Source organism: Oreochromis niloticus, linkage group LG15 (genome assembly GCF_001858045.2).
Source record: "Oreochromis niloticus isolate F11D_XX linkage group LG15, O_niloticus_UMD_NMBU, whole genome shotgun sequence".
In the NCBI taxonomy this organism is placed as follows: Eukaryota; Metazoa; Chordata; class Actinopteri; order Cichliformes; family Cichlidae; genus Oreochromis; species Oreochromis niloticus.
In genome coordinates, this window is record NC_031980.2 from 13,544,950 (window position 1) to 13,565,408 (window position 20,459).

At 42.6% G+C, this 20,459-nt stretch overlaps 2 protein-coding genes and 1 long non-coding RNA gene across 5 annotated transcripts; 1 reads left to right on the forward strand and 2 right to left on the reverse strand.

Moving 5' to 3' along the window:
- Positions 1–957: 957 nt before the first annotated feature.
- Positions 958–5,200, reverse strand: slc30a1a (solute carrier family 30 member 1a). Its single transcript, XM_003446366.5, has 2 exons — positions 3,877–5,200; positions 958–1,951 (listed from the first exon to the last, which is right to left on the reverse strand). The coding sequence occupies exons 1-2, from the start codon at positions 4,448–4,450 to the stop codon at positions 1,059–1,061; spliced, it is 1,467 nt and encodes a 488-aa protein (XP_003446414.1). The 5' UTR covers positions 4,451–5,200; the 3' UTR covers positions 958–1,058.
- Positions 5,201–6,761: 1,561 nt separating this feature from the next.
- On the reverse strand, positions 6,762–11,702 carry nek2 (NIMA-related kinase 2). 3 transcript variants are annotated; one of them, XM_005474975.2, is made up of 9 exons: positions 10,902–10,992; positions 10,531–10,748; positions 10,200–10,440; positions 9,944–10,026; positions 9,717–9,843; positions 8,555–8,789; positions 7,803–7,857; positions 7,590–7,666; positions 6,762–7,312 (listed from the first exon to the last, which is right to left on the reverse strand). In XM_005474975.2, exons 2-9 carry the CDS (start codon positions 10,713–10,715, stop codon positions 7,104–7,106), a joined length of 1,212 nt encoding a protein of 403 aa, XP_005475032.1. In that variant the 5' UTR covers positions 10,716–10,748; positions 10,902–10,992; the 3' UTR covers positions 6,762–7,103. The 3 variants fall into 3 exon arrangements, with proteins under 3 accessions (XP_005475032.1, XP_025754519.1, XP_003446347.1); XM_025898734.1 differs by lacking the exon at positions 10,902–10,992 and adding an exon at positions 11,397–11,702 and having other exon boundaries at positions 6,776–7,312; positions 8,573–8,789; XM_003446299.5 differs by lacking the exon at positions 10,902–10,992 and adding an exon at positions 11,397–11,700 and having other exon boundaries at positions 6,776–7,312.
- A 194-nt stretch (positions 11,703–11,896) lies between these two features.
- On the forward strand, positions 11,897–20,039 carry LOC109194846 (uncharacterized). Its single transcript, XR_002056587.2, has 2 exons — positions 11,897–11,962; positions 17,342–20,039. It is a non-coding gene; the product is annotated as an uncharacterized LOC109194846 (long non-coding RNA).
- Positions 20,040–20,459: the final 420 nt, after the last annotated feature.

Below are 20,459 nucleotides of genomic sequence, written 5' to 3' on the forward strand. Positions count from 1 at the left end.
CTCGTTTCTTTGCAACTCTCTGGCTTGCAAGGCATCGAAATTTAAGAACAAACGTTTCCTTAACTGTGCCACTGCAAGAAGTCCTGTTACACCGAGTCGACTATGCTTAGTGCCATATCACAACAGTTTTCTTTAATTAAAAGGCAAGGTGAGAGAGGTGTTGATACGGCTTCTGTATCCGCCTAACGACTGCAATTAAATCCGAGTCAAGGCCAGACGAAAAAGTCTGAGAAACTAAATCATTATAAAAACATCACACCTGGAAAAAAAACACTGACTTCAGCATAGATGGTCTGTCAAAAGATTTCAAGACAAAAAAAAGAGAGAAAGAGAAAAATGAATGTTTATCATCCAAACTAAACATTACAAACAGCATCTACAGAGAAATAGATCATTTCTAATAACTTAGATACATAAATTATTATGCAATACAATACTATTCCATCTGGAGGCCAGAGGGTAAAGAGAATAGGTCTGCTCGAAGCCTACACAAAAAAACAGGAAGGTAGACTCTTTTCCAGCAGGTCCATAGGCTAAATAAATAACCTAGTGATGTGTGTGCTGTGTGTCCATTTGGAGGAGGGAAGGTCCCTCTGATCCCTTCAGTCCACTGAGAAGCTTTGGCACAGAAACACCATGAGACAAGATGAGACATCACAATATGGTGCTAATGAGGGACGCTCATGCAGGCCTTGATCCAGTCCTGGTGGAGATGAGGTCAGTGCAACCCAACATGCATCACAACCATACCGCCACACTGCCAGGGCCACGGACAACAAAGGAGGGACTGAGTGGCGGAGGAAAGGCTTGAGGGGGTGGGGGTGGGGTGGGGGTGGGGGGGGGGGGGGGGGGGGGTGTTGAACTAAGGCTCAATCTATGAACATGAGAGGGAGTGAAACGGGTTCAGCCGTGTAGATGGGCAATAATCGAAAATAAAAGGACCTATAAGGGCAATGATTAAGCCACAAATATTACAGCTTTCTGCAAATGATGTTGATGTTTTTGCCCAAAGTGGAGGTTTTCTTGCTTCTCCTCTGCTCTTCTCCACACCCTTCATCTCACAGAGACGACTCCACCTCTCTGGCAATCCTGACCTCAGCCTCAGACCCAGGGCACACCTGAACTACAGCCCCCGCCGCCTCTGAGGTCTCACTGATCACCTCCAGGTTTGAAGCGACTGCAGCCTTCTTGTCGGAGCCGGTGTTCTGTTTGTCCGCAGCGCCGCAGCAGAGCTTGGGAGCGCACTGAGTCCGACAGGAGAGCTCGCACAGGGAGTCTCGAGACTCTGAGCTGAACGTGACAAACTCGGGCTGGATGGTGGTGGCGTGGATGCCCTCGTCGTGGAAGAAGTCCTTGATGCGTTTGGCCACCTCCATGTAAGATGTGGGGTCGTGGCATTTGATGTGCGCCGTGGCGATGATGCGGCTTCCGGCCAGCTGCCAGATGTGCAGCTCATGGATGGCCAGGACGCCGTCCAGGCTCAGCAGACGCTCGTTGAGCCGGTGCATGTTGATCTGCTTGGGCACGGTCTGCAGCAGGATGAGGGCCGACTCTTTGAGCAGAGGGTAGGTAGTGTACAGCAGGATGCTCACCATGATGATGCACAGTGTGGGATCAAGGTAAAGAACCCAGCAGGGGCCGGCTAACTTCATGGTCGGCACAGTTGGACCCACTTGCAGATCGACGATGGTGTCGTTGTCATGGTAATGGTCAGTGGAGTGGCTGTTGATGCACGGATTCATGCACTTTTCACCTTTTATGCAGGGCTGCCACACAAAAGTGAATATTATAGCATTGATCACTACGATGACGGAGCCCAGGGCGTCGCCCAGCACATGCAGGAAGACCCCGCGCATGTTGAGCTGCGACGACGAGTCGTGCTCGGGATCCATCTCCTCATAGTGGGTGTTTCCATTCATCTGCACCTCTGTGCTGCCTTTACAGCTGATTTCTAAAGATTAAAAAAGGAGAACAGAGATTAGTTTGGAACATTTAAATAATCAAATGGACTTTGACACACAGGTTTCACACAAGATATACAGACCGGGGTTTATCCTACATAAAGAAGCACGTGCTTCCCACACACCCTGAAAGAAGATTTTATCTGGGGCTAACAGGTTTGTCATTTAGTATTTAATATAGTAAACCATAATAACACAGTTTAGGTTATCAAATTGTAAGAAATTGCAAGGACTAAGGTAACACAGTCCCTTTGTCTGGACTGACTATGCTTATACCCCACCCCCCCACCCCAAGGGCCCATTCTGAGCATGGGGACGATGCACACTGGACGATTGTTAATCATACACTTAAGACGGGGGAAAAAAATCATGTCACCTGACAACAGAATTCTGTGCATTGTCCTGTTGTTTTTGGTCATGTGATAAGAAAACATGTATTCAGTTTTGAATAACATTAAACCCCACTTTCCAACACTTCGTCAAAAACTCCCAGTGAACCCTATTCGGTTTTGTTTTTCTCCTGGTAAAAACCCTGGATGCCATCAAATGGCAGCCAGCTGTTAAATACGGTACCATTATTAAGAGCGAAAGGGGAAAAGTTCATGTGAAACTACATAACAATGTTGCAGATTTCACTGCTGAAGACTACATCTTGTGACTGAATCTGTGCTATATAACTGCCCAGGGCCACACTCAGGAAAACAACATACCAGATGACAAAAAAAAAAAAAAAAAAAAAAAAAAAAAACCAGCATGCAGGAACCTAAACGCAGCAAAATGCTGCTCAGTAATTCACATTAGGCAAATTCAGTTAGTAATGGCGGGCGGCGTGGCAACACTAAGCTGGGGCAACGGCACCTGAGCAACGGTGGCTCGCTTCCATTCCAGGGACCAAGCTGGTCCATTCATCAGCGGCTAATGGTGTGTCTGGGGCTGTCGGCTCCACGGCTCCACTGATGTATGGCCCAGTAACAGCAATCAGTGCATGGAGGGGCGGGGGATATAACCCCCATTTATTGAAACTGGCAGGGCCTAACAGTGCGGGGGGGGGAGAATAAATGAGCTTCTGTATGTTTAACCCTTCAGTTAGACTGACCAGCAGAAAGGGGCACAGAAGCTCTCCAGGGCTGCTGTGAAACTTTTTAACTGACATGTAGACACGAACAGGAGGTTATCAGTACTTTGAAAACAATCAGCTTGTCTGGTAAGAAGCGTTTAATGTAACAAAAATGTATGCTGGACAAGCTGATTGGCCAGCTGCTGCCCCGCTTTGGCCCTTGACCAGTTTTCCATCCACTCAATACCTTGTAGAAGCACAATTAAATTAAGAAGAAGTTAAAATAAAAGCTGTCTGTATGCAGATGAGTTTGTTTAGCTTCTGATTCTTTGCTGACAGCTGACAGCCAGGTGAGTGTAAAGGGTGGGCACCTACCTACTTCACTGCATTTATTTTTAAGCTTTAGTTACTAATTATTTAGCAGATAAGGTAACTCACTAAGCTCTTCAGGGGGTCACAGTCAGCGTGGAAATTCAGGTAAAAACTGACCATCGAGTTCAGTTTGACTTAACTGTGTCAGTCAGAAACTTCTCGTTATCTTTAATTATAAGCCAGAGTGAAACCCGATTCTTTGCCCGGATATGTCACCAACACGGAGACCATGTTTCCAAGGATAGAATGACCCAACAAATATGAGACGCCAAACATATGTCAAGAAAAAAAAACCCAAAAAACCAATACGGATTAGTCACTTGGGGAGTTGTCAGGGCAGGCTGGAGATAAACTGATGCACTGTTACACAATCTGGAGTGCTAACAGTGAAGATAAAGTCTGGCACATGTATTCAGATTAATGGTGGGACAGTGAGGGTGGACTGTTCATTTCAACACTAAAACACCAACAACTCTTATTGCTCACCATTTCTTGGTCTCCCATCGCCTGGGCTGTTGTGATTTCCTACCAAGTTGTTGGTCTCCTCTCCCGAAGACCCGTTTCCAGCCTTCGAGTTCTTGCTCGTTTTGCCCCGCTTATTCTTACTACCATGAGAGTGCCCTCCGTGGGAGTGTCCGTGGCCTCCGCCCGCGTGGCCGTGGAACAAGCAGAGCCCCAGCAGGTTAACCAGAAGCCCCGCGGCACCGACCCCGGCCACCACTACTGGAGACTCGATCTCGTGGGGCTCGGTGAAACGCTCGACCGCCTCCAGGACGATGGTGAAGCACAGCGCCGTGAGAAAGACGGCGTTGACCAGAGCCCCCATCACCTCCGCTCGGATCCATCCGAAGGTGTTCTTGTTGGTCGCCTGGGTTTTTTCGGCGAACCGGACCGCCACTAGAGCCACGACGAGTGCGATGACATCCGACAGCATATGGAAGGAGTCCGACAGCATTGACAGGGACGAGGTCATCCGACTGACCACCACCTCCACGATGAAAAACCCAAAAGTCAATGATAGCATGCACAGCAGCCGGGCACGATTGGGTTCGCAAGCCATTTTTCCTTCCTCACAGTCGATTCAAGTTTAAGTTAGCGTTGAAGAAATCAGCAGGTTTGAGAAAGACCAAGAAATCCCCACGACATCCGCTGGTTGGCTTTCCCGTTTAACTCCGGGTTGCGTTAAGCTAGCTTGGCTCCCTGTGACAATACGATCGCTGCTAATATCATCCGCGTAAAACACTCTTATTCGGCGACGGCAGCATCACTCGGCTACATCTGAGGACAAACACACACCGAATCAATTCGCGATTAAAAAACGATTCAGCAACCGTATAAATACCAGCACCTTCCTCGCTCGTTTTGCCGACGAGCTCCGCTTTGCAGACGGCTGAAACTTTGCACCCGAGCCGGTAAACTTTCCACACGGAACACGGCACAGAGGGGGACACGCCTACTACGATTTTCGTTGGTCGACGAGCTACAAGGAGGAACGTAATTGGTCACGTTCTGCATCTCTTGCAAGTAGGCGGCGCAAAGAAGCCAAACAACGGCGGTTGCTACGCACGCTAATGGCAAATGTAATATCGCGATGAGGTCCGTAACTGATTCGTAAATCTTGGCGTTTCAGCTGAAACCAGGTGACTGCGAAGAATCCTTTCAGTGCTTTTTAAATGAAACCAAACAATATGTTAAAACCATACAACATTCTCAATATCTAAAAGCTGTCAAAACCATAAACTTATGTTCCCTGTTCAATATCATGTGATTCTTTAATAGACTGTGTCTATTTTGGTTTTTTTATACGAACCCCCTGACATTGTGTTTGCTATTTTGTATTTGCATATCTGTATTTTGTGCTTTGTCAATAAAGCGTATTCAAAAAAAAAAAAAAAGGTGACTGCGAAGAATGACAAAAACTGAGCCTTTACCAGTAACAAACACTTTTTTTACACAATCACTGGTCTTTACTCAGCTTTTAATCACGGAAAATCCCTTAATAAATTTACTGGTGTTCCATCTACATACTGTAATTGCTTCCTTTATTTTATATTTTATTTTCCAAAAGTCCGTATACTTACGCTGTAAAATTAGTTAATTTTACATTAAGTTAAATACAAGCTGCCCCCCCCCCCCCCCCCCAAAAAAAAAAACAACCAAACTAGCAAACAAAAAAAACTCGCTAATCAAGCCAGTAAGCTACCAGCTTCAATGGAAATAATGACAAATGTAACAATAAATTACATCTAATCTGCTACTGACTCAAAGCAAAGGCTTGATTGCAAATTGCACTTGAATCTCTTTTCATGGAAAAGTGATGACCCCTTGTGGGAGCTAGTGTTATATAAAAACAATTCTATTACTGTGAAAATGATCAGCCTGTATATCTATCTCTTTTTTATATACATCTATTGCTACGCCAGTGTGAAAAACCACAGTAGAAATGAGTTTTGGCCCAACTTAGACCCACTACAGTCTGTATACATATGAAATATAGGAGTTGGTTTACAGAGATCCGACTCCACTTGTAAAACAGCCCTGTGATAGACCCCAGGGCAGATTCTTTTTTTCTGGCCGGGCAAACAAATTTATCCCTGTTAAAGTAACATAGACAGCTGTAATGTCTCTAGGCAACAAACAAGAGAAGCCCACATTTCCACACAAACTGAGTGGATAAAGAATTCCTCATTTATCCGTCATTTTTGCTTGTTTATATATCAAGTGCACACATATTAGAGCAGGGGTGGGGAACTCCAGGCCTCAAGGGCTGGTTTCCTGCAGGTTTTAGCTCTCACCCTCAGTCATCACACCTGAATCAAATGATTAGTTCATTACCAGGCCTCTGGAGAACTTCAAGACATGTTGAGGAAGTAATTTGGCCATTTAAATCAGCTGTGATGGATTAAGGACATATCTAAAACCTGCAAGACACCAGCCCTTGAGGCATGGAGTTCCCCCACCCCTGTATCAGGGTATGAGTGCATATTTTCAACAAGTGGTAACAATGTTTCAATCAAAAGACAAACTTCTCTTTGCGTTTTTGTAAGCAGTTCAGAAAGGCTGACTGTGAATGGCCCCACCACACATTTGAAGCCGTGGTAGAAGTGAGGTCACTAATCAGTCAGTTATGCATCATGGATAATCTAAACCCTCTGCACAACTTACTGTACAGGCAGCAGAATATCTTCTCTAACAGGATTCAGCTCCACTGCCACCAGAACACCTCTCAGACCACTTCCTGTTTCCTTCTATAATACCTGTTCTGTTCTATAATACCATATCTGTTTGGCAGATACTAAAATAATTACATCATCATTTCAACTGCTATAAAAAAAAATGCAAAAATTAAAAAAAAAAAAAAATCCCAAATATGGTATAGAACAAGTATTTATCATCACATCATGCCTACTTTAATGTAGTAATGATTACAATCACTTTGTTTATTGGCATCACAGGATCATGTCATTCCACATAGTCTCCCTTCTTCTAGAGATGTCTCTAAAGAATTTATGTCTACAGCCATAAATACAGCAAAAAACTATACACAGTACACTGATAATCACATTAGCTGCCCGTGATAACACACTCACTCATCAGACTAAATAAGACAGGAACACACACATTCACTACACGTCCACAGCTACACATGAACATTTTCATCCAGTTGTTATGACTCCAGGCCTTCAGAAGCTTTCACGGTCACATCTGTGCGATCAGCGCAGGCCGAGGATTTGCCTGCTCTTGAGCTGGCACATCTTCTCCATTTCACTCAGAGCTTGACTCCGCTGGGCCGCTGCCTGCAGCCTCCTGAGCAGCACCAGCTCCTGGGACGGCGTGCTCTGCAGAGCATCGGGCCGCTGGTTCTCTTTGCTCTCACCGGCAAAGTGGACCTTCTTCTTACCCGGAGAGAGGTTCTCCGCATCTAGACCAAAACAGTCGAGTAAACTTGTTAACAAATCACAATCTCAACAGCTGTGATTTTGAAGTGTGTCGTGTGAGCTTTTAGAACTGCACCTTTTTAAAAAATAATTTCTTTATTGTTGTATAAAAAATATTTACAATTTATATAAAAAAATAAATACATTTGATCCAAAGTCATTCACATTGTCGACACATGCGTTAAAACACATGTTAAAAATAAACTGCTCGGCTCTGGTCTTGGTTCAGTAAGTTCAGAAGTCTTCGCTGGATTCCCATACCTATGTCTTTGTCATTGATCGGTGTCAGGTCCCTGTGGTGCTGTAGGCGGCTGTAATTTTTCAGCAAACTCTCCACTCTGAAACGGTCGATTAAAAATAAAGGGGAAAAAATAAAAATCAGCTGGAAAGACCGCCAAAGAATGGTTAGAATGGAAAAAAAAAAAAAAAAAAAAAAGAATCGCTTAAATCGTTTCCATCTTAAAAGTTTTTTACCGTGCGAGCTTCTCATTTGCAAGTCGTTCACGAACACACAGCTCCTGCTCTCTTCCTGTCATTAAAAGACAAAAATGGACAGATTCAGTTTGGGAATTTATCCCTCACTTTTAAAGAAAGTACACCCTCTTTCAAGTCTAAACATCGAGACATCCTCAGAGGGTCTTAAAAAAAATAAAAAAAAAAAAATCAGGTAATATTTAAAAGTTTTATTATGTCTTCACAATCTTAGCATTAAAAGAGGAGGCATTTTATTTTTACCATAGCTGTATGTGTGACTAACAGTCTTTTATTTGGACATATTTCTGGGTACACACACTTTTACACTGCGGTGTGTAATCTCCACTGTCAGCCAGGAGCTGTAGGTGTAGAAGTAGGTCATCGTTCGGTTGCAACACTCCAAGCAACATGAACAAACCTGTTCCATCCACACAGGTTTCTTCAACTACACTTCCACCCTCTAAACAAGATGTAACTAGTACTTTCTAGGGTATTACTCAACTTTACTTATTGCTGCCAATGTGAAAACAAGTCCATAAACATGAGATAATACTGATGAGTCCTCTTTGCAGAAGAGGATGTTCCTGTTAGGATTAGCCTCTTCAAACTGATGTAAATTAAGTACTTCTCTACTAAAAATACAATCCACAGCTTTTCTAATTTCTCCCAAAATCCAGGCCAGACTACAGCGATACTGACAGACGTAGGCTTGAGCTATGTGCGGCTCAAAGCAGGGCTTAAACAGGTCTTACTCTCCAGCCGCTCCTCACGTTCTTTCAGTGCTGTTTCTCGGTCCCGCAGCGCCTGCTCCTTCAGTCTGAGCTCCGTGGCCGAGGCGGGCGCCGTCTCACCCGGTTTGTGGAGGGGAACGTCAGAATCAGCCGATCTCCTTTGGGGTCGCGACTGTGCCTTCCTCTGCTCCTCAGCAACCGCCTCGCTCAGCAGGCTGCTCTGGAGAATAGATTCTACAGAAGGTCTCAGATAGTCCTGCCAAGAGAAGGGGCCCATAAATGAAACATAAATAGCCTTTTTTCTTCCTGCCAATGTGGTGCTAGTGTAGCTGCCAGTGGTTCCATTTTGAGAACCAGTCCCCATTTCCATAAGTTTGAGGTCCAGTTATTATGTAATGCTGCTAGCAGAGCAGATATCTGATGGCACTTTAAGGGTGGAAATGTTTGGAAACCATTCCAGATCAGACACCAGCATCACGTCGGTGCAAAACCATAGACCGCATAAAAGATGGATGTAGCCACCATGACATCAAATTTTAAAGCCTTGAGCTCAATGTTTTCACTGTCACAGCTTGTCTATCCAGGGTGTGTGTGTACCCCGGATAAACCTCTTTTCTGATTCTACTCCAGGGCAGCTGTAGCTTGGGAGGTAAAGCTACAGCTGCCCTATTTGTAGAGTGGGTGGTTTGATCTTGGCTGCTGCAATCCACATGTCAAGTGTCCTTGGACAAGATACTGAACAACAAATTGGCCCAGTTCAGGATCTACCGGAGAGTGAGCAAGCGTGAGAAAGTTAGAAAAAGCACCTAAAGGCACCGTATGAATGTGTGTGAGAATGGGTGAATGTGGGTGGTGGTAAAAAGTGCTTAGAGTTCTCATTTAACTAGAATTTATAAAATTAACTTCACGTTTTATTCAATGACCTAAAACTAGCACTTGACTCCATAAAGTCATGAGGAAAGTGTTTAGGGAGGGAGCTGAGGGCCAGTTTGCCATGGACAGCACTAAAACTAGAGCAGTTGCCCCCTGCAGGCTGTTAGAAAGAATGCAAGGTTTGAAGTATTTCTGCACAGGATTCCCTTTTCCAGATGTGGACATGCAGTCCATCTTTTATACCGTCTAAAATAATCCAATAGCTCAGGCACCATATCGTGTAAATTTTAAAAATAAATTCAATTCCAACCTTTAAGTTGAGCATTTTGCCGAGCAGGGTGTTCAGCTCCTCAGAGTACCGGTACGGGATCCTTCTGAACTTCCCCTCTCTGATCTTTTCTGCCAGCTCTTTTTGGTTGTAAGCAGTAAAAGGAGGCCTGGAGAGGAAAACGAAAAATGCAGGAAAAACTGCAAGATCTGCAGCCAAACAGTTTGCAGTGGGAAAATCAGCTAAAGCGGAACAGCTGGAAAACTTACGATAAGGCACAGAGTTCGTAGAGCAGACATCCCAGAGACCAAATATCGGACTTCTCGTTGTATGACATCCGGTTTATTTGTTCCTGACAGAAGAAAAGAGATAGTGTTAAATGCTTATTAAGCTATTTGTCCCTATTTTTTTTTATCATGAAGTAAAACAAAGATTAGCAAACAAGAATAAAATCAAAAGTTCAGGCAAGGAAAGTTGTAAGCTCAGGTTAAACGCTTCAAACTCCAGCAGCATGAAGCCACTCACTGGAGACATGTAGTACGGCGTCCCGACAAACGTCTTTGCAAAGCTGGTGTCATGGTTCAGGATCCTCGCCAGGCCAAAGTCACCCAGTTTGACGTTCTGCCTGATGTCGAGGAAGATGTTGGCTGGTTTCAGGTCCCGATGAAGGACGGTGGCCCTGCCGTCACTCCGCCTGTGACACTCCTTCAGGGCCAACGTGAGCTGGGCCATGACTCGCTGGACGAACTGCTCCTCCAAATAGCGCCTGTCAAGGTAATAAACACATGCATACACCTGTGAAGGGAAAGGACACACCAGCATGCAACCTTCAGTATCATTTAGCATTCAACCCCACCTCTCCTTGATGCAGCGGCTGATGAGACTGGACAGGTCGCCGCCTTCGCAGTACTCCATGACGATGTACAGAGTGGTGTTTGTCCGGTCTATGATGCGGTCGTAGTACCTCACTATGTTTGGGTGCTTGAGCTCCCTCAGCAGGTTCACCTCTGACACCAGCATCTGCTTCTCACTCTCAGCCATGGTGCCATAATCCAGCTCCTTCCACACCAGGATCTACGATACAAACCAGCTTTTAATTATCCAGAATTACAGAGGTAAAATTCAAAGAATGGTGGTTATCTGAATCAGAGAGCAGAGAATGTCTTTCAATAAAGACCAGTGTCGTAGACAGAAGACAAGTGGAAGCTATGGAAAAGTAAAGCTAACTTGGGCAACTTGTCTTTACTCTAGAACAGGAGTGGGGGAACTCCAGGCCTGGTGTCCTGCAGGTTTTAGATATGTCCATGATCCAACACAGCTGATTCAAATGGCTAAATTACCTCCTCAACATGTCTTGAAGTTCTCTAGAGGCCTGGTAATGAACTAATCATTTGATTCAGGTGTGATGACTGAGGGTGATATCATAAAATATTCACATATTTTATGTGAATATAAAAATTCACATAAAATATTAAGTCATTAATAACCGACCTTTTTAATGTTAAGCTGCTCATTTCTAAGGTCCACATTACAAGCTAACACCTTAAATTTTCAAACATTTCTGTGACGCTACAGGCAGGTAGCCATTTGTTAACGGTTTGATATAAAGTTTCTTGAGGTGGGGGGAGAAAAAACAACATGACTGCGACAATATTGCCCCGCGGACTAACGGGCAACAGGTGAGTTTAACCCACAGGTGTGCGGGAAGTGTGTTTTACTCACCTTTCCGTCAGCTTTTCGCTTTATTTTCTGGCATCTTCCATATGATCCGGAGCCTATAGTGTGCAGCACCTCGTAGTCCTCCACCCGGGACGGCATGCTGATTTGTAACCGATTCTAACGTTCAAAACTTACCGGACTGGCGTCACCGTCAGCTGACGACAACGTAAATGTAAACTGGGGGTAGCGTCTTCCAATACAGGCTCTCAGTTTAATCCTAAGCCGCCTTTTCTGTCTATGTACATGTTTAAATGGTTAAGATTCATTTACTTATCTTTCTTTCCTCTATCGTGTGTTAACTACCAAAACAGGAAGTGATTACTCTGTTTAAATTGGTGCCGAAATCCTTGATATTGTGATTGGCCTTGCTCGCGCAGCTGATTGGCAGCCGATTGGTCAGCGCAGAGACGCAAATTGTGAGGTTGCAAAGCCCCAGAGTACCGCGAGAGTTGAGCGGGTAGACGACACACAGGAGTTGTGCTCTGGCTCTCCACGAGGTGGCGCCAGAATCGCACGGTCCGGGTGAGCGCAACCGCGCGTTTGGGAGCCGGCATCGGCGCAGCGTGAAGGTAAACGGGGTCAGGAAATTCATTTATTCAGAAAAATTGGATTTTAAGATAGTTTGATAAAAAAAAAAAAGAAGGCGGAACTGGGATTTGCCATTCTTTTTTTTAAATGTATTCCTCTCTGGAGTGGAAGGAGATAGTATGTACAGGGGGTTTTTTGCGCATATTGATAAAAAGAATGCGGTTTTAGTCACGTGTGGCCCGAACGACACCTCAGCAGCACTGCCGGTTTTGAGCTCCCAATAAGATTTAATTTCTCTTTCACAACCAGCTTTATTATGATTTATATATAATAAAATAATAACTATGGGGAGAAAAGATAAAAACCTTTTAGATTGTTTTGCGGAGATATATGGGGATCTAAAAAGTGTCTCTTTTAAATAGACACATAATAACAAAATTAAATATTTTTTTAACCTTTTCTGCAGAATATTTTTTTGAAAATCATCTGAGAATTAATATATTTACTGGCAGTTTTTAGTGTTTATGTAATTCTGTTAGGTTAGTATGACACTGTGGCTTTTATTTTCTACATGTAAGGTATGCACAACATAACTTGAAATATGTAAAGACAAAAAATTTTTACTTGTTTGACAAACGCTTCTGTTTACCTCTTGGGCCTGTCTTTTGTACTGGGGGACTGGGATTTATGGTTTTACAAGGAACAGCAGGAGTAGCTGTCTAGAATATTAATCATGCAAAGAAGGGAACCGCTCAATAATATATCCATAACAAAGGATCAAGTAACTTTTTTTAAGGCTATGTGAAATCATTGGAAAACCTAAATGAGGTCTGAAGCAGTCTGAAAGATCAAATTAAAAACATGCATCTGTGTAAATGTTTGCCATCTCTGAAGTTGGTGCAGAATGATCCTCGGAGACACAAAAAGGTCGCCGACTGTCAGTGCCCAAGACTGCATATGTTAAAAGCTGGTAGTCGTCTTATTGTCACTGGTCATTTGATTTGACCAGCAGGACCTCCTGAAGAGTCGCCATCTGAGAGCGGCAACACGCAGCGACCTCTCACTCTGCTCTCACTCGCATATGTCCTGCAGACAGTCTGCTCTGACCGACTGGCGAAGAAGAGGGGAGGGAAGAAAAAAAGGTGTTAGTGGCAACTCAAATTGCCATCCACATGTTAATTTTTTTTTACACAAACACAATATTATTATTATTATTATTATTATTGTTATTATTATTATCATTATTATTATTATTACAGTGGCACGAGGAAGGAATTATAAGAAGTATGTGAGGGTGGTGCAGGACATGTATGAGGACAGGGAGACAGTGGTCAGGGTAAGGGTGACAGATGGGTTCAAGGTGGGGGTGGGATTACATCAGGGATCAGCTCTGAGCCCCTTCTTGTTTGCTGTGGTGACGGACAGGTTGGCAGATGAGGTCAGGCAGCAGTCTCTGTGGACAATGATGTTTGCAGATGACATTGTGATCTATAGTAAAAATAGGGACCAGGTGGAGAAGATCCTGAAGAGGTGGAGGTATGCTCTAGAGAGAGGAGGAATAGACATAAGTAGAAGCAAGACAGAATACATGTCTGTGAATGAGCAGGAGACAGGTGGAAAGGTGATGCTAAGAGTAGAAGCAGAAGAAGGTGGATGGTTTAAATATCTGGGCTTAGGTATTGCAAAACCCAGGAGAGTACTATTCACGGTGTAAAGAGCATTGCCTTTAATGAAGGCAGGAAAAACTAAAAGCAAATCATTAGCAGACCAGAAAGACCTAATTTTGGAAGTTTTTTTTTTAAGCTGACAGAATTATGACTGGACAATGTTTTTTTTGTTTGTTTGTTTTTTGTTTTTTTACTTCAGCATAAAAGCTCAGTGTCAAAAATCACTCCCAGGTTTTGAGTGAACTGCTTGACATTTTTGATCACTGAGCTAACTTTTCTGTGGACAAGAGTCAGATTTATAGTCACTGAATTTTAGAAACTTATTTGTTTGTTTGGAAAATGTGTTTGTGGCATGATGTGTTTTTTGTACTTATTTATTTATTTTTAGATCTTTTAGTCTACTTCACTTTGTCAAACAGGTTCTATTTATGTGATTTCTTGATTCAGCAGGCCTGCCAGTAATCAGGACTGGGTGTAGCGAGTGAAACTGAATTCAGGTTTCCAAAGAAAAAGTAGTTAATCACAATTAATTATTTAACAAGAAGGGCAAAGACTTTTTCACATAGGGCCAAGTAGGTTTAGATAGCTTTATTTCCCCTTAGTCGATGAGGAAAAACAGCATTTTTTTATTTACTCAGGTTAATATTAAAATTTGTTTGATGATTTCAGTGTGACCAATATACACAAAAAAGGAAGAAGAAAAAAAGGGAAACAAAGTGGGCCAAGGATGGAGCCTTGAGGAATGCCACAATTAAATTTGGCAACAGAGACGCCACAGAAAAGGTTTTGTTCAATGAGTAGGAGCCTACAAATTGTTTTTTAGAGCAGATCCCTTAATCCCAATTAATGATTTACTAAAAAGTTGATTCAAAAACTGCATGATTCAATTCATTTCTCAGATTTCTATCTGATGTGGTCTTGTTATTAGCCTATATTGTTCTCATTTTTGTAATTTTGACATCCACTTCACTCAGTCAGAACATGACTTGAATAAGATCTTCCTGTATTTTTATTTCAACTTTATTCATCACAAATACATAAAAGTAACTGTCATAAATGTTTTAAACAGAATTATATAGACTAAGATAGTCTATGTAAGTGTGTTACAGAAACCAAAATTGTTTCAGCACTGTAATAAAGTAAAATATATATATATATTTTAAATAGAATAATGACAAAACAAGAATACCGAATGTAGCTTAATAAGTAACAGTAAAAAATAAAATGTTGAACATAATACAGTAAGTGGGTCTGTTATGTAGCATATTTTAATTTAAAAAGCCAAAGCCATAAAATATAATTATATTAAAGGCTCTGAGGTTCAGTATACATAAAGTGTACAATATGGTGCTAAAACACATTATTAAAAGGGTTTAAACTACATAAAATGGAGGAAAAACATGAAAGAGACTGTGCAAGAACCTTTTCTAAATCTAACAAAAGTAAAAAGTCAATTCAAATGAAATAAATGATATACAATTTCAGAAAGACAAGACGCATTAATTATAGAAGTAAAAGTTTGGTTTTCTCTTGGTCCGTTTTATTTCCCTGCGTTCGATAAAAGCTGATTTCGGAGTTCAGCAGTGATGCGTGATCTCAACCCGAGATAAACGCAGTCTCTGGGATCTCCGTCAGTAAACGGTCCTCTCAGCGGGGCAGCCACAGTCACAGCTCAGACTATCCTTTCAGCCCCTTCTCCGCTGCCAGCGCCACACACTGACACCACTCACACCACCGAGAGAGTGAGCGCCCGGGCCGGTCTGTCAGTCTGCCTCTGCAAAGGTCACTCCTACAAAGAGCTGGAGGAGTTTGGATATCAGCCAGAAACAGTTGTGGTGGGAGGAGGGTGCGAGCGGAAAACTGACAGCTAAAAACAACAGAGACAGTCGGGTGCCCGAGGCCGCTCTGACGTCAGCTGGCCCTGTTAAAGGCCAGGAGATGGGAGGGAGTGACAGGGAGGACAGAGAGATCCATCCCATAATATCCTCTTCCCCTCTGCCGGGGTGTTGGTGGGCTGTAATGGGGGTTACTGGAAGCTTATGGGTCTTCTGTCACCTCTGATTCCCTTTTATTGGGTGCAGCTCCAGTCAAAGACTTTTCCAAACACATAAACGTGGCACACATTTTATAGCACTATCGCTCATCCAGGTGGGTTATTTTTCTTTGGCGGACAGTGTAAAGGGCAAAGAAGGCAAACACATGCTTGCAATGCTTGCGGCTGCCAAGAATAAGTGCTGCCGCCACCATGTCAGCGTTTTGAAACCGGATGCGATGGACCAAGGGGTGGATATTACCATGAAATCTTGATCCTGGATAATCTTCCCGACTCTTAGAATGACCACAATCTACAAAATTAACTTCATTTTTTTATCCAGTAAGGCTCAAAACTTTAGACTGAGCCCATAAAGTCAGGAGGAAGTGTTTGCGGAGATCACAGAGCGAGGGGGCCGCCAGCAGTTTTCTCCATCCATTTGCAACTACAGAAGTCGCCCCCTGCTGGCTGCTAAAACTATTGCCGCTTTAACCATCAAGGTTTTCATGAGGTTGAGTTCAGGACTGCAGGCTGGCCATTCCAGCCTCTCCACTCCCAAATTCTGAAGGTAGTCTCTGCAGACAAGATTTGGATTTGTTTTTGTGGGGTTATGCAGTAATTTGTACTTGTTTACCTAAATATTAAGCTAAAATGGGTGGTACAGTATTTATGAATTTAATCAAGGAAGTGAACTTACCTGAAGAGGATGGCGACAACTAAATGTACAAAAGAAAAAAAAAACTGTCTATAAACAGAGTAGTTTTTTAATGAGAGCAGTTTTTGTGATTAGTGACAGTCACATCACCAGTTCAGATAGTGTAGCTTGGATTGTTTTCAGCTTGCAAATCTGTCTGGAAAATCATGAAGATGGCATCTAATAAAGGTGCTTTAGAATAATTTGGCAGGCTATTTCCAACATTACAACCATCCAAGCTGCAGACACAAAACATTACAGCTGTTAAATTTAGGTTAAAACAGAAGCTGAACTTGAGCATGAGTATGATCCGACTCATTGCCACTCTTTGCGGCATGGTGCATTAACCTGCTGACAGTAACAGGCAGAAGATGGGGACACTATATTTACACCTTTGAGGCGTGGAATAGAAATAGTCTGCAATCAAAGCATATTTTGACTGATTGTTACAAAATGAAGACTATGTTTCGTGTTCCTTTTTTTTAATAACAGAAAAATCAACACTACCTCCTATCAAAAATACATAAAAATCCTTCATCAGGCACCCTGATGAAGTATTTTTATGTATTTTGTCATTCAGCTCTTACTTTGCATTTGCAGTCATTTATTGTGTGACTTGGTTCCTGATTTTGTTTATTTATTAGGATCCCCATTATCACAAACAAAGCACAGGGTTCACGTTAAAAACACATCGCAATAGTTCAAAACAACATTATTAAAGCACTGCAAATGCTAAAAGCAGAACAAAAACAAAAGGTACAAAAACAGTAGTGTGTCAGTCACATCTAAATGAAATCCCACAGGTACTACAGTCTTTAATTGACCTGTTTATAAATTAGTTTTTATCAGTACATCAACCCAGTGTCACACAGTTCTGTCTTTTTGCACACTTGTCACAGTGAAATGTTTCAGATCATCAAACGAAATCAAATATTAGGCAAAGATAACCCCAGTAGTAATGATTTCATTTATTAAGGGGACCATTATGTGGAAAAAGTAATTGCTCTGCCTTGTTAAACGAATTAAGCATAGATCTGAAAAATCAACACATCATGCCACGATCTAAAGAAGCAGCTGAGAAACAATGGAAAGACTTTGGGAGTCCAGTGAACCAAACAGGAACAGTGGTGAAGCTTCCCAGGAGTATCAGGCTGACCAAAGTTACTCCAAGAGTAGAACCTGCAGGTCTCACTAGACTCGATTAAGGTCAGAGGTCACACAGCTCCAGGTAGGTTGGCATAACTTTTAGACCTTAATAAATGAAGCCATTTAAAAATTGCATTTTGTCTAACATTACAAATGAAAATACCAATAAATGAAATGGGTGAATGCTTGTTCACAGCACTGTTTCAGTATAACAGTGTATAGTATAACAGTATAACAGAGACAAACCTGTCTCTTAATTTCATTTTTCTGACTGCTGATGAGTTCCAGCAGGATCTGTTGACAAGTATTTGCACATGAGGCATATGAACACCGAGGGTTCAACCAGCGTGACAGCGAGGAAAAGAGAGGGTGAGGACTCTGCGATGCCCATGGCTGTTGCAGTGACATTCAAGCCTTCTCTCCACAGCTGGATGTTTTAGTGCTTGCTGACTCAAGGGACACCGCCATCACCCGAGCATTCACGAGGGAGCAGCCATCAAGGCGTGACATTGAGGACCTTGGGGAGCAGTGCCCGTGAAATAGCTCATTGCAGGTGTCCGAGGAGGAACGCCGGTGCTTCTGCAGAGGACAGTAAAGTTCCTCTAGAGACTAATGTTTCTGTGTAATGTGCCCGACCTTGGGAAGAGCTCTGCTGAGGAGCAGGAGTGTGATGACGCTCCTCCCTCCATCTGATCACCACACTGAGCAACAGCCACCGTCGCTCCTCACTGTTAGCCCTTTGGTATGTTGGTGAAGCTCGGTGCATGCGTAATCCCATTTTCCAGCTCACTTCCTGCCGTTTTCCCATTGGCTGCCCAGAGCGTGTGGCATCCCGGAGCTCTGACCCTTCAAATTTCACTCCAGCTGCTGCAGAAATGTAGTAGATGGAACATCACGCTGGCCTTAGTTTCTGTTTAGTCTGCAAAGCCAATAATTTTAGGGCAAATTGGCAAAACAGGAAAGGTGGCATTTGGATTTCTGTCAGTGCATCTGATTTGGGAATATAACAGTGTTTGTTGACCAAGTGGTTTAAAGTACCAAGTCCCACTGCCTGGCCACCACTGGGATTTAACTAAGCAAATAGGCAGCATGTTTCCATTGGATAATCAGTGCAGCTGGCAACAAGTTATTTAACCCTCGCCGATGCAGTGAGAAGTTGCTGAGTCATTCCTACTATTCAGTGCCATTTCAAGATGGCATTATTGTGTCAAATAATTCAACTTTCCATTATTTTGTTTGTTAAACTGTTAGAAAAATATACAAGTCCACATTCTCATTGCAGGACACAGGTCAAAGGTTTCCCCCTGTACAATTTTATTTTTAGCCACTTTTGCTCATGTGATGAACAACAGGCTCATGAGGACAAGATTTTTTGCAACCATATGTTCAAAATGACAAATATGACAGGTTACACTATAGATGACACATCAGCGAACCACTAAAACATGATGAAAAGAAGTTGATGAAAGCGTGACGATTACCCTGGTCTTGAGTTATCTTCCTGGTTTAAATAAAAGATTTGCATTGCAGGCATTTTATTTTTCAGTATGAAATGGGGTTGCATTTATATATCATTTTTCTTACCTCAGTTTGCATCGACACTTTGGTCAATTTAGAATCAACCAGTTAACCTAACATGCAAACGGACCATGGTAGGAAGCTTGAGTAGACCCATACAGGCACAGGGAGCATATGCAAACACCCCATAGAAAGGTGACAGAGCTAAATAGCCAATTATAAAAACCTCAAACAGGCAAGGCTTCTGGGGCATGAGGCCATGAAGGTCAGACTGAGAGAGCAATCTTAGAAACCCTGTTAGAGTTGGACCAGCCTTATTTAATAGATTATGATAAACATGCACTGATGGGGAAACACTGTATGCTTCAGAACTGCGTGATGTTATGTCTTGACGTGTCGGGTCTTATGAGATTTTCATACCAATGTTAATCTGATTGATGCATCTGTGGCCCTCTCACCAACATAAGATCGTAGTGTCTGAAATCAGAGCTCTGTAACACAACCCAGTTACTTTCAACAGCCAGACACTGATGCCACGGTTAAACAAAGGGTACAGTACTGAGCAAATACAGGCTTTCGGTTACCCCAGGACCTCTGATAGTTTGTTACCTCACTGAAAACAAGACGGGAACATTTGCTGGCAGAAGAGAGGAACCCTTCCTAGACGACCAGAATTAAAAATCAGCAGGAACTGACGATTTTCACAGCACGATTTAGGAGATTAATTCTGCACCACATTCGTCTCCACTCGGATCTTTTTTTAGACTCCTTTGGGTACATTAGTTTGTCATTTCCAGTGCATGTGTGAATGACAAACTTCCAACTGAAAAGAAAATGGCTCGATCTGCGTTTCTAACATTCAGTTAAAACATGCACCCCACCCCAAGTTTTGAATTTATTTATTTTTAGTCGTTGGTAGCTTTACTTTTTTCTTCTCCTTTAAATCGATCTATTGATCTCCTAGGATTTTCCTACATAACCATCTTTAAGGTTTACAGAGAATGGTGTGAGCCCAATTGCTTTAAGCTGATAGGAAGAAAACAGTAACTCAAATAACCACTCCTTACAACCAAGGTATGCAGAAGAGCATCTCTGAAGGCACAGTGTTTGAAAGCTTGAAGCAGAAGACCACATTGGGTGCCACATATGATAAATCTCCAAAAACCGTGTCATGCACCTTGTTGAATCAATGAATAAAAGCAAAAAGGGCTCTAACCAAATTGTTTTTTAGAGTGCAAGAATACATTGACGAGAAGCACACCGTTAGGATCTTTATGTTTTATTCCAGCACAAGTTTCTTTGTGTTGTAAAATGGCTGTGTAGCTAGGAATTAAAGGAGAAGTACAAAATGGAAAATTACAGACAGTTCTAGTATAATTTGTTTAAATCCCTATTGTGTTTATGTCCTAAAACCACATCTAGGAAAACATGATTTCCCTGCCTTCTTTGGAAACATGGTCAACAAATTGAAAAAAGAGAAA

Excerpts from the sequence above, each read along its gene's own strand:
- nek2 (XM_003446299.5), bottom strand. The coding sequence starts at position 11,492 with ATGCCGTCCCGGGTGGAGGACTACGAGGTGCTGCACACTATAGGCTCC. Across the intron at positions 9,844-9,943 it reads TACGAACTCTGTGCCTTATC|GCCTCCTTTTACTGCTTACA; the intron begins GTAAGTTTTCCA and ends TTTCCTCTCCAG. Across the intron at positions 7,858-8,554 it reads ACGTGAGGAGCGGCTGGAGA|GAAGAGAGCAGGAGCTGTGT; the intron begins GTAAGACCTGTT and ends TTTTAATGACAG.
- slc30a1a (XM_003446366.5), bottom strand. The coding sequence starts at position 4,450 with ATGGCTTGCGAACCCAATCGTGCCCGGCTGCTGTGCATGCTATCATTG. Across the intron at positions 1,952-3,876 it reads CGATGGGAGACCAAGAAATG|AAATCAGCTGTAAAGGCAGC; the intron begins GTGAGCAATAAG and ends TTTAATCTTTAG.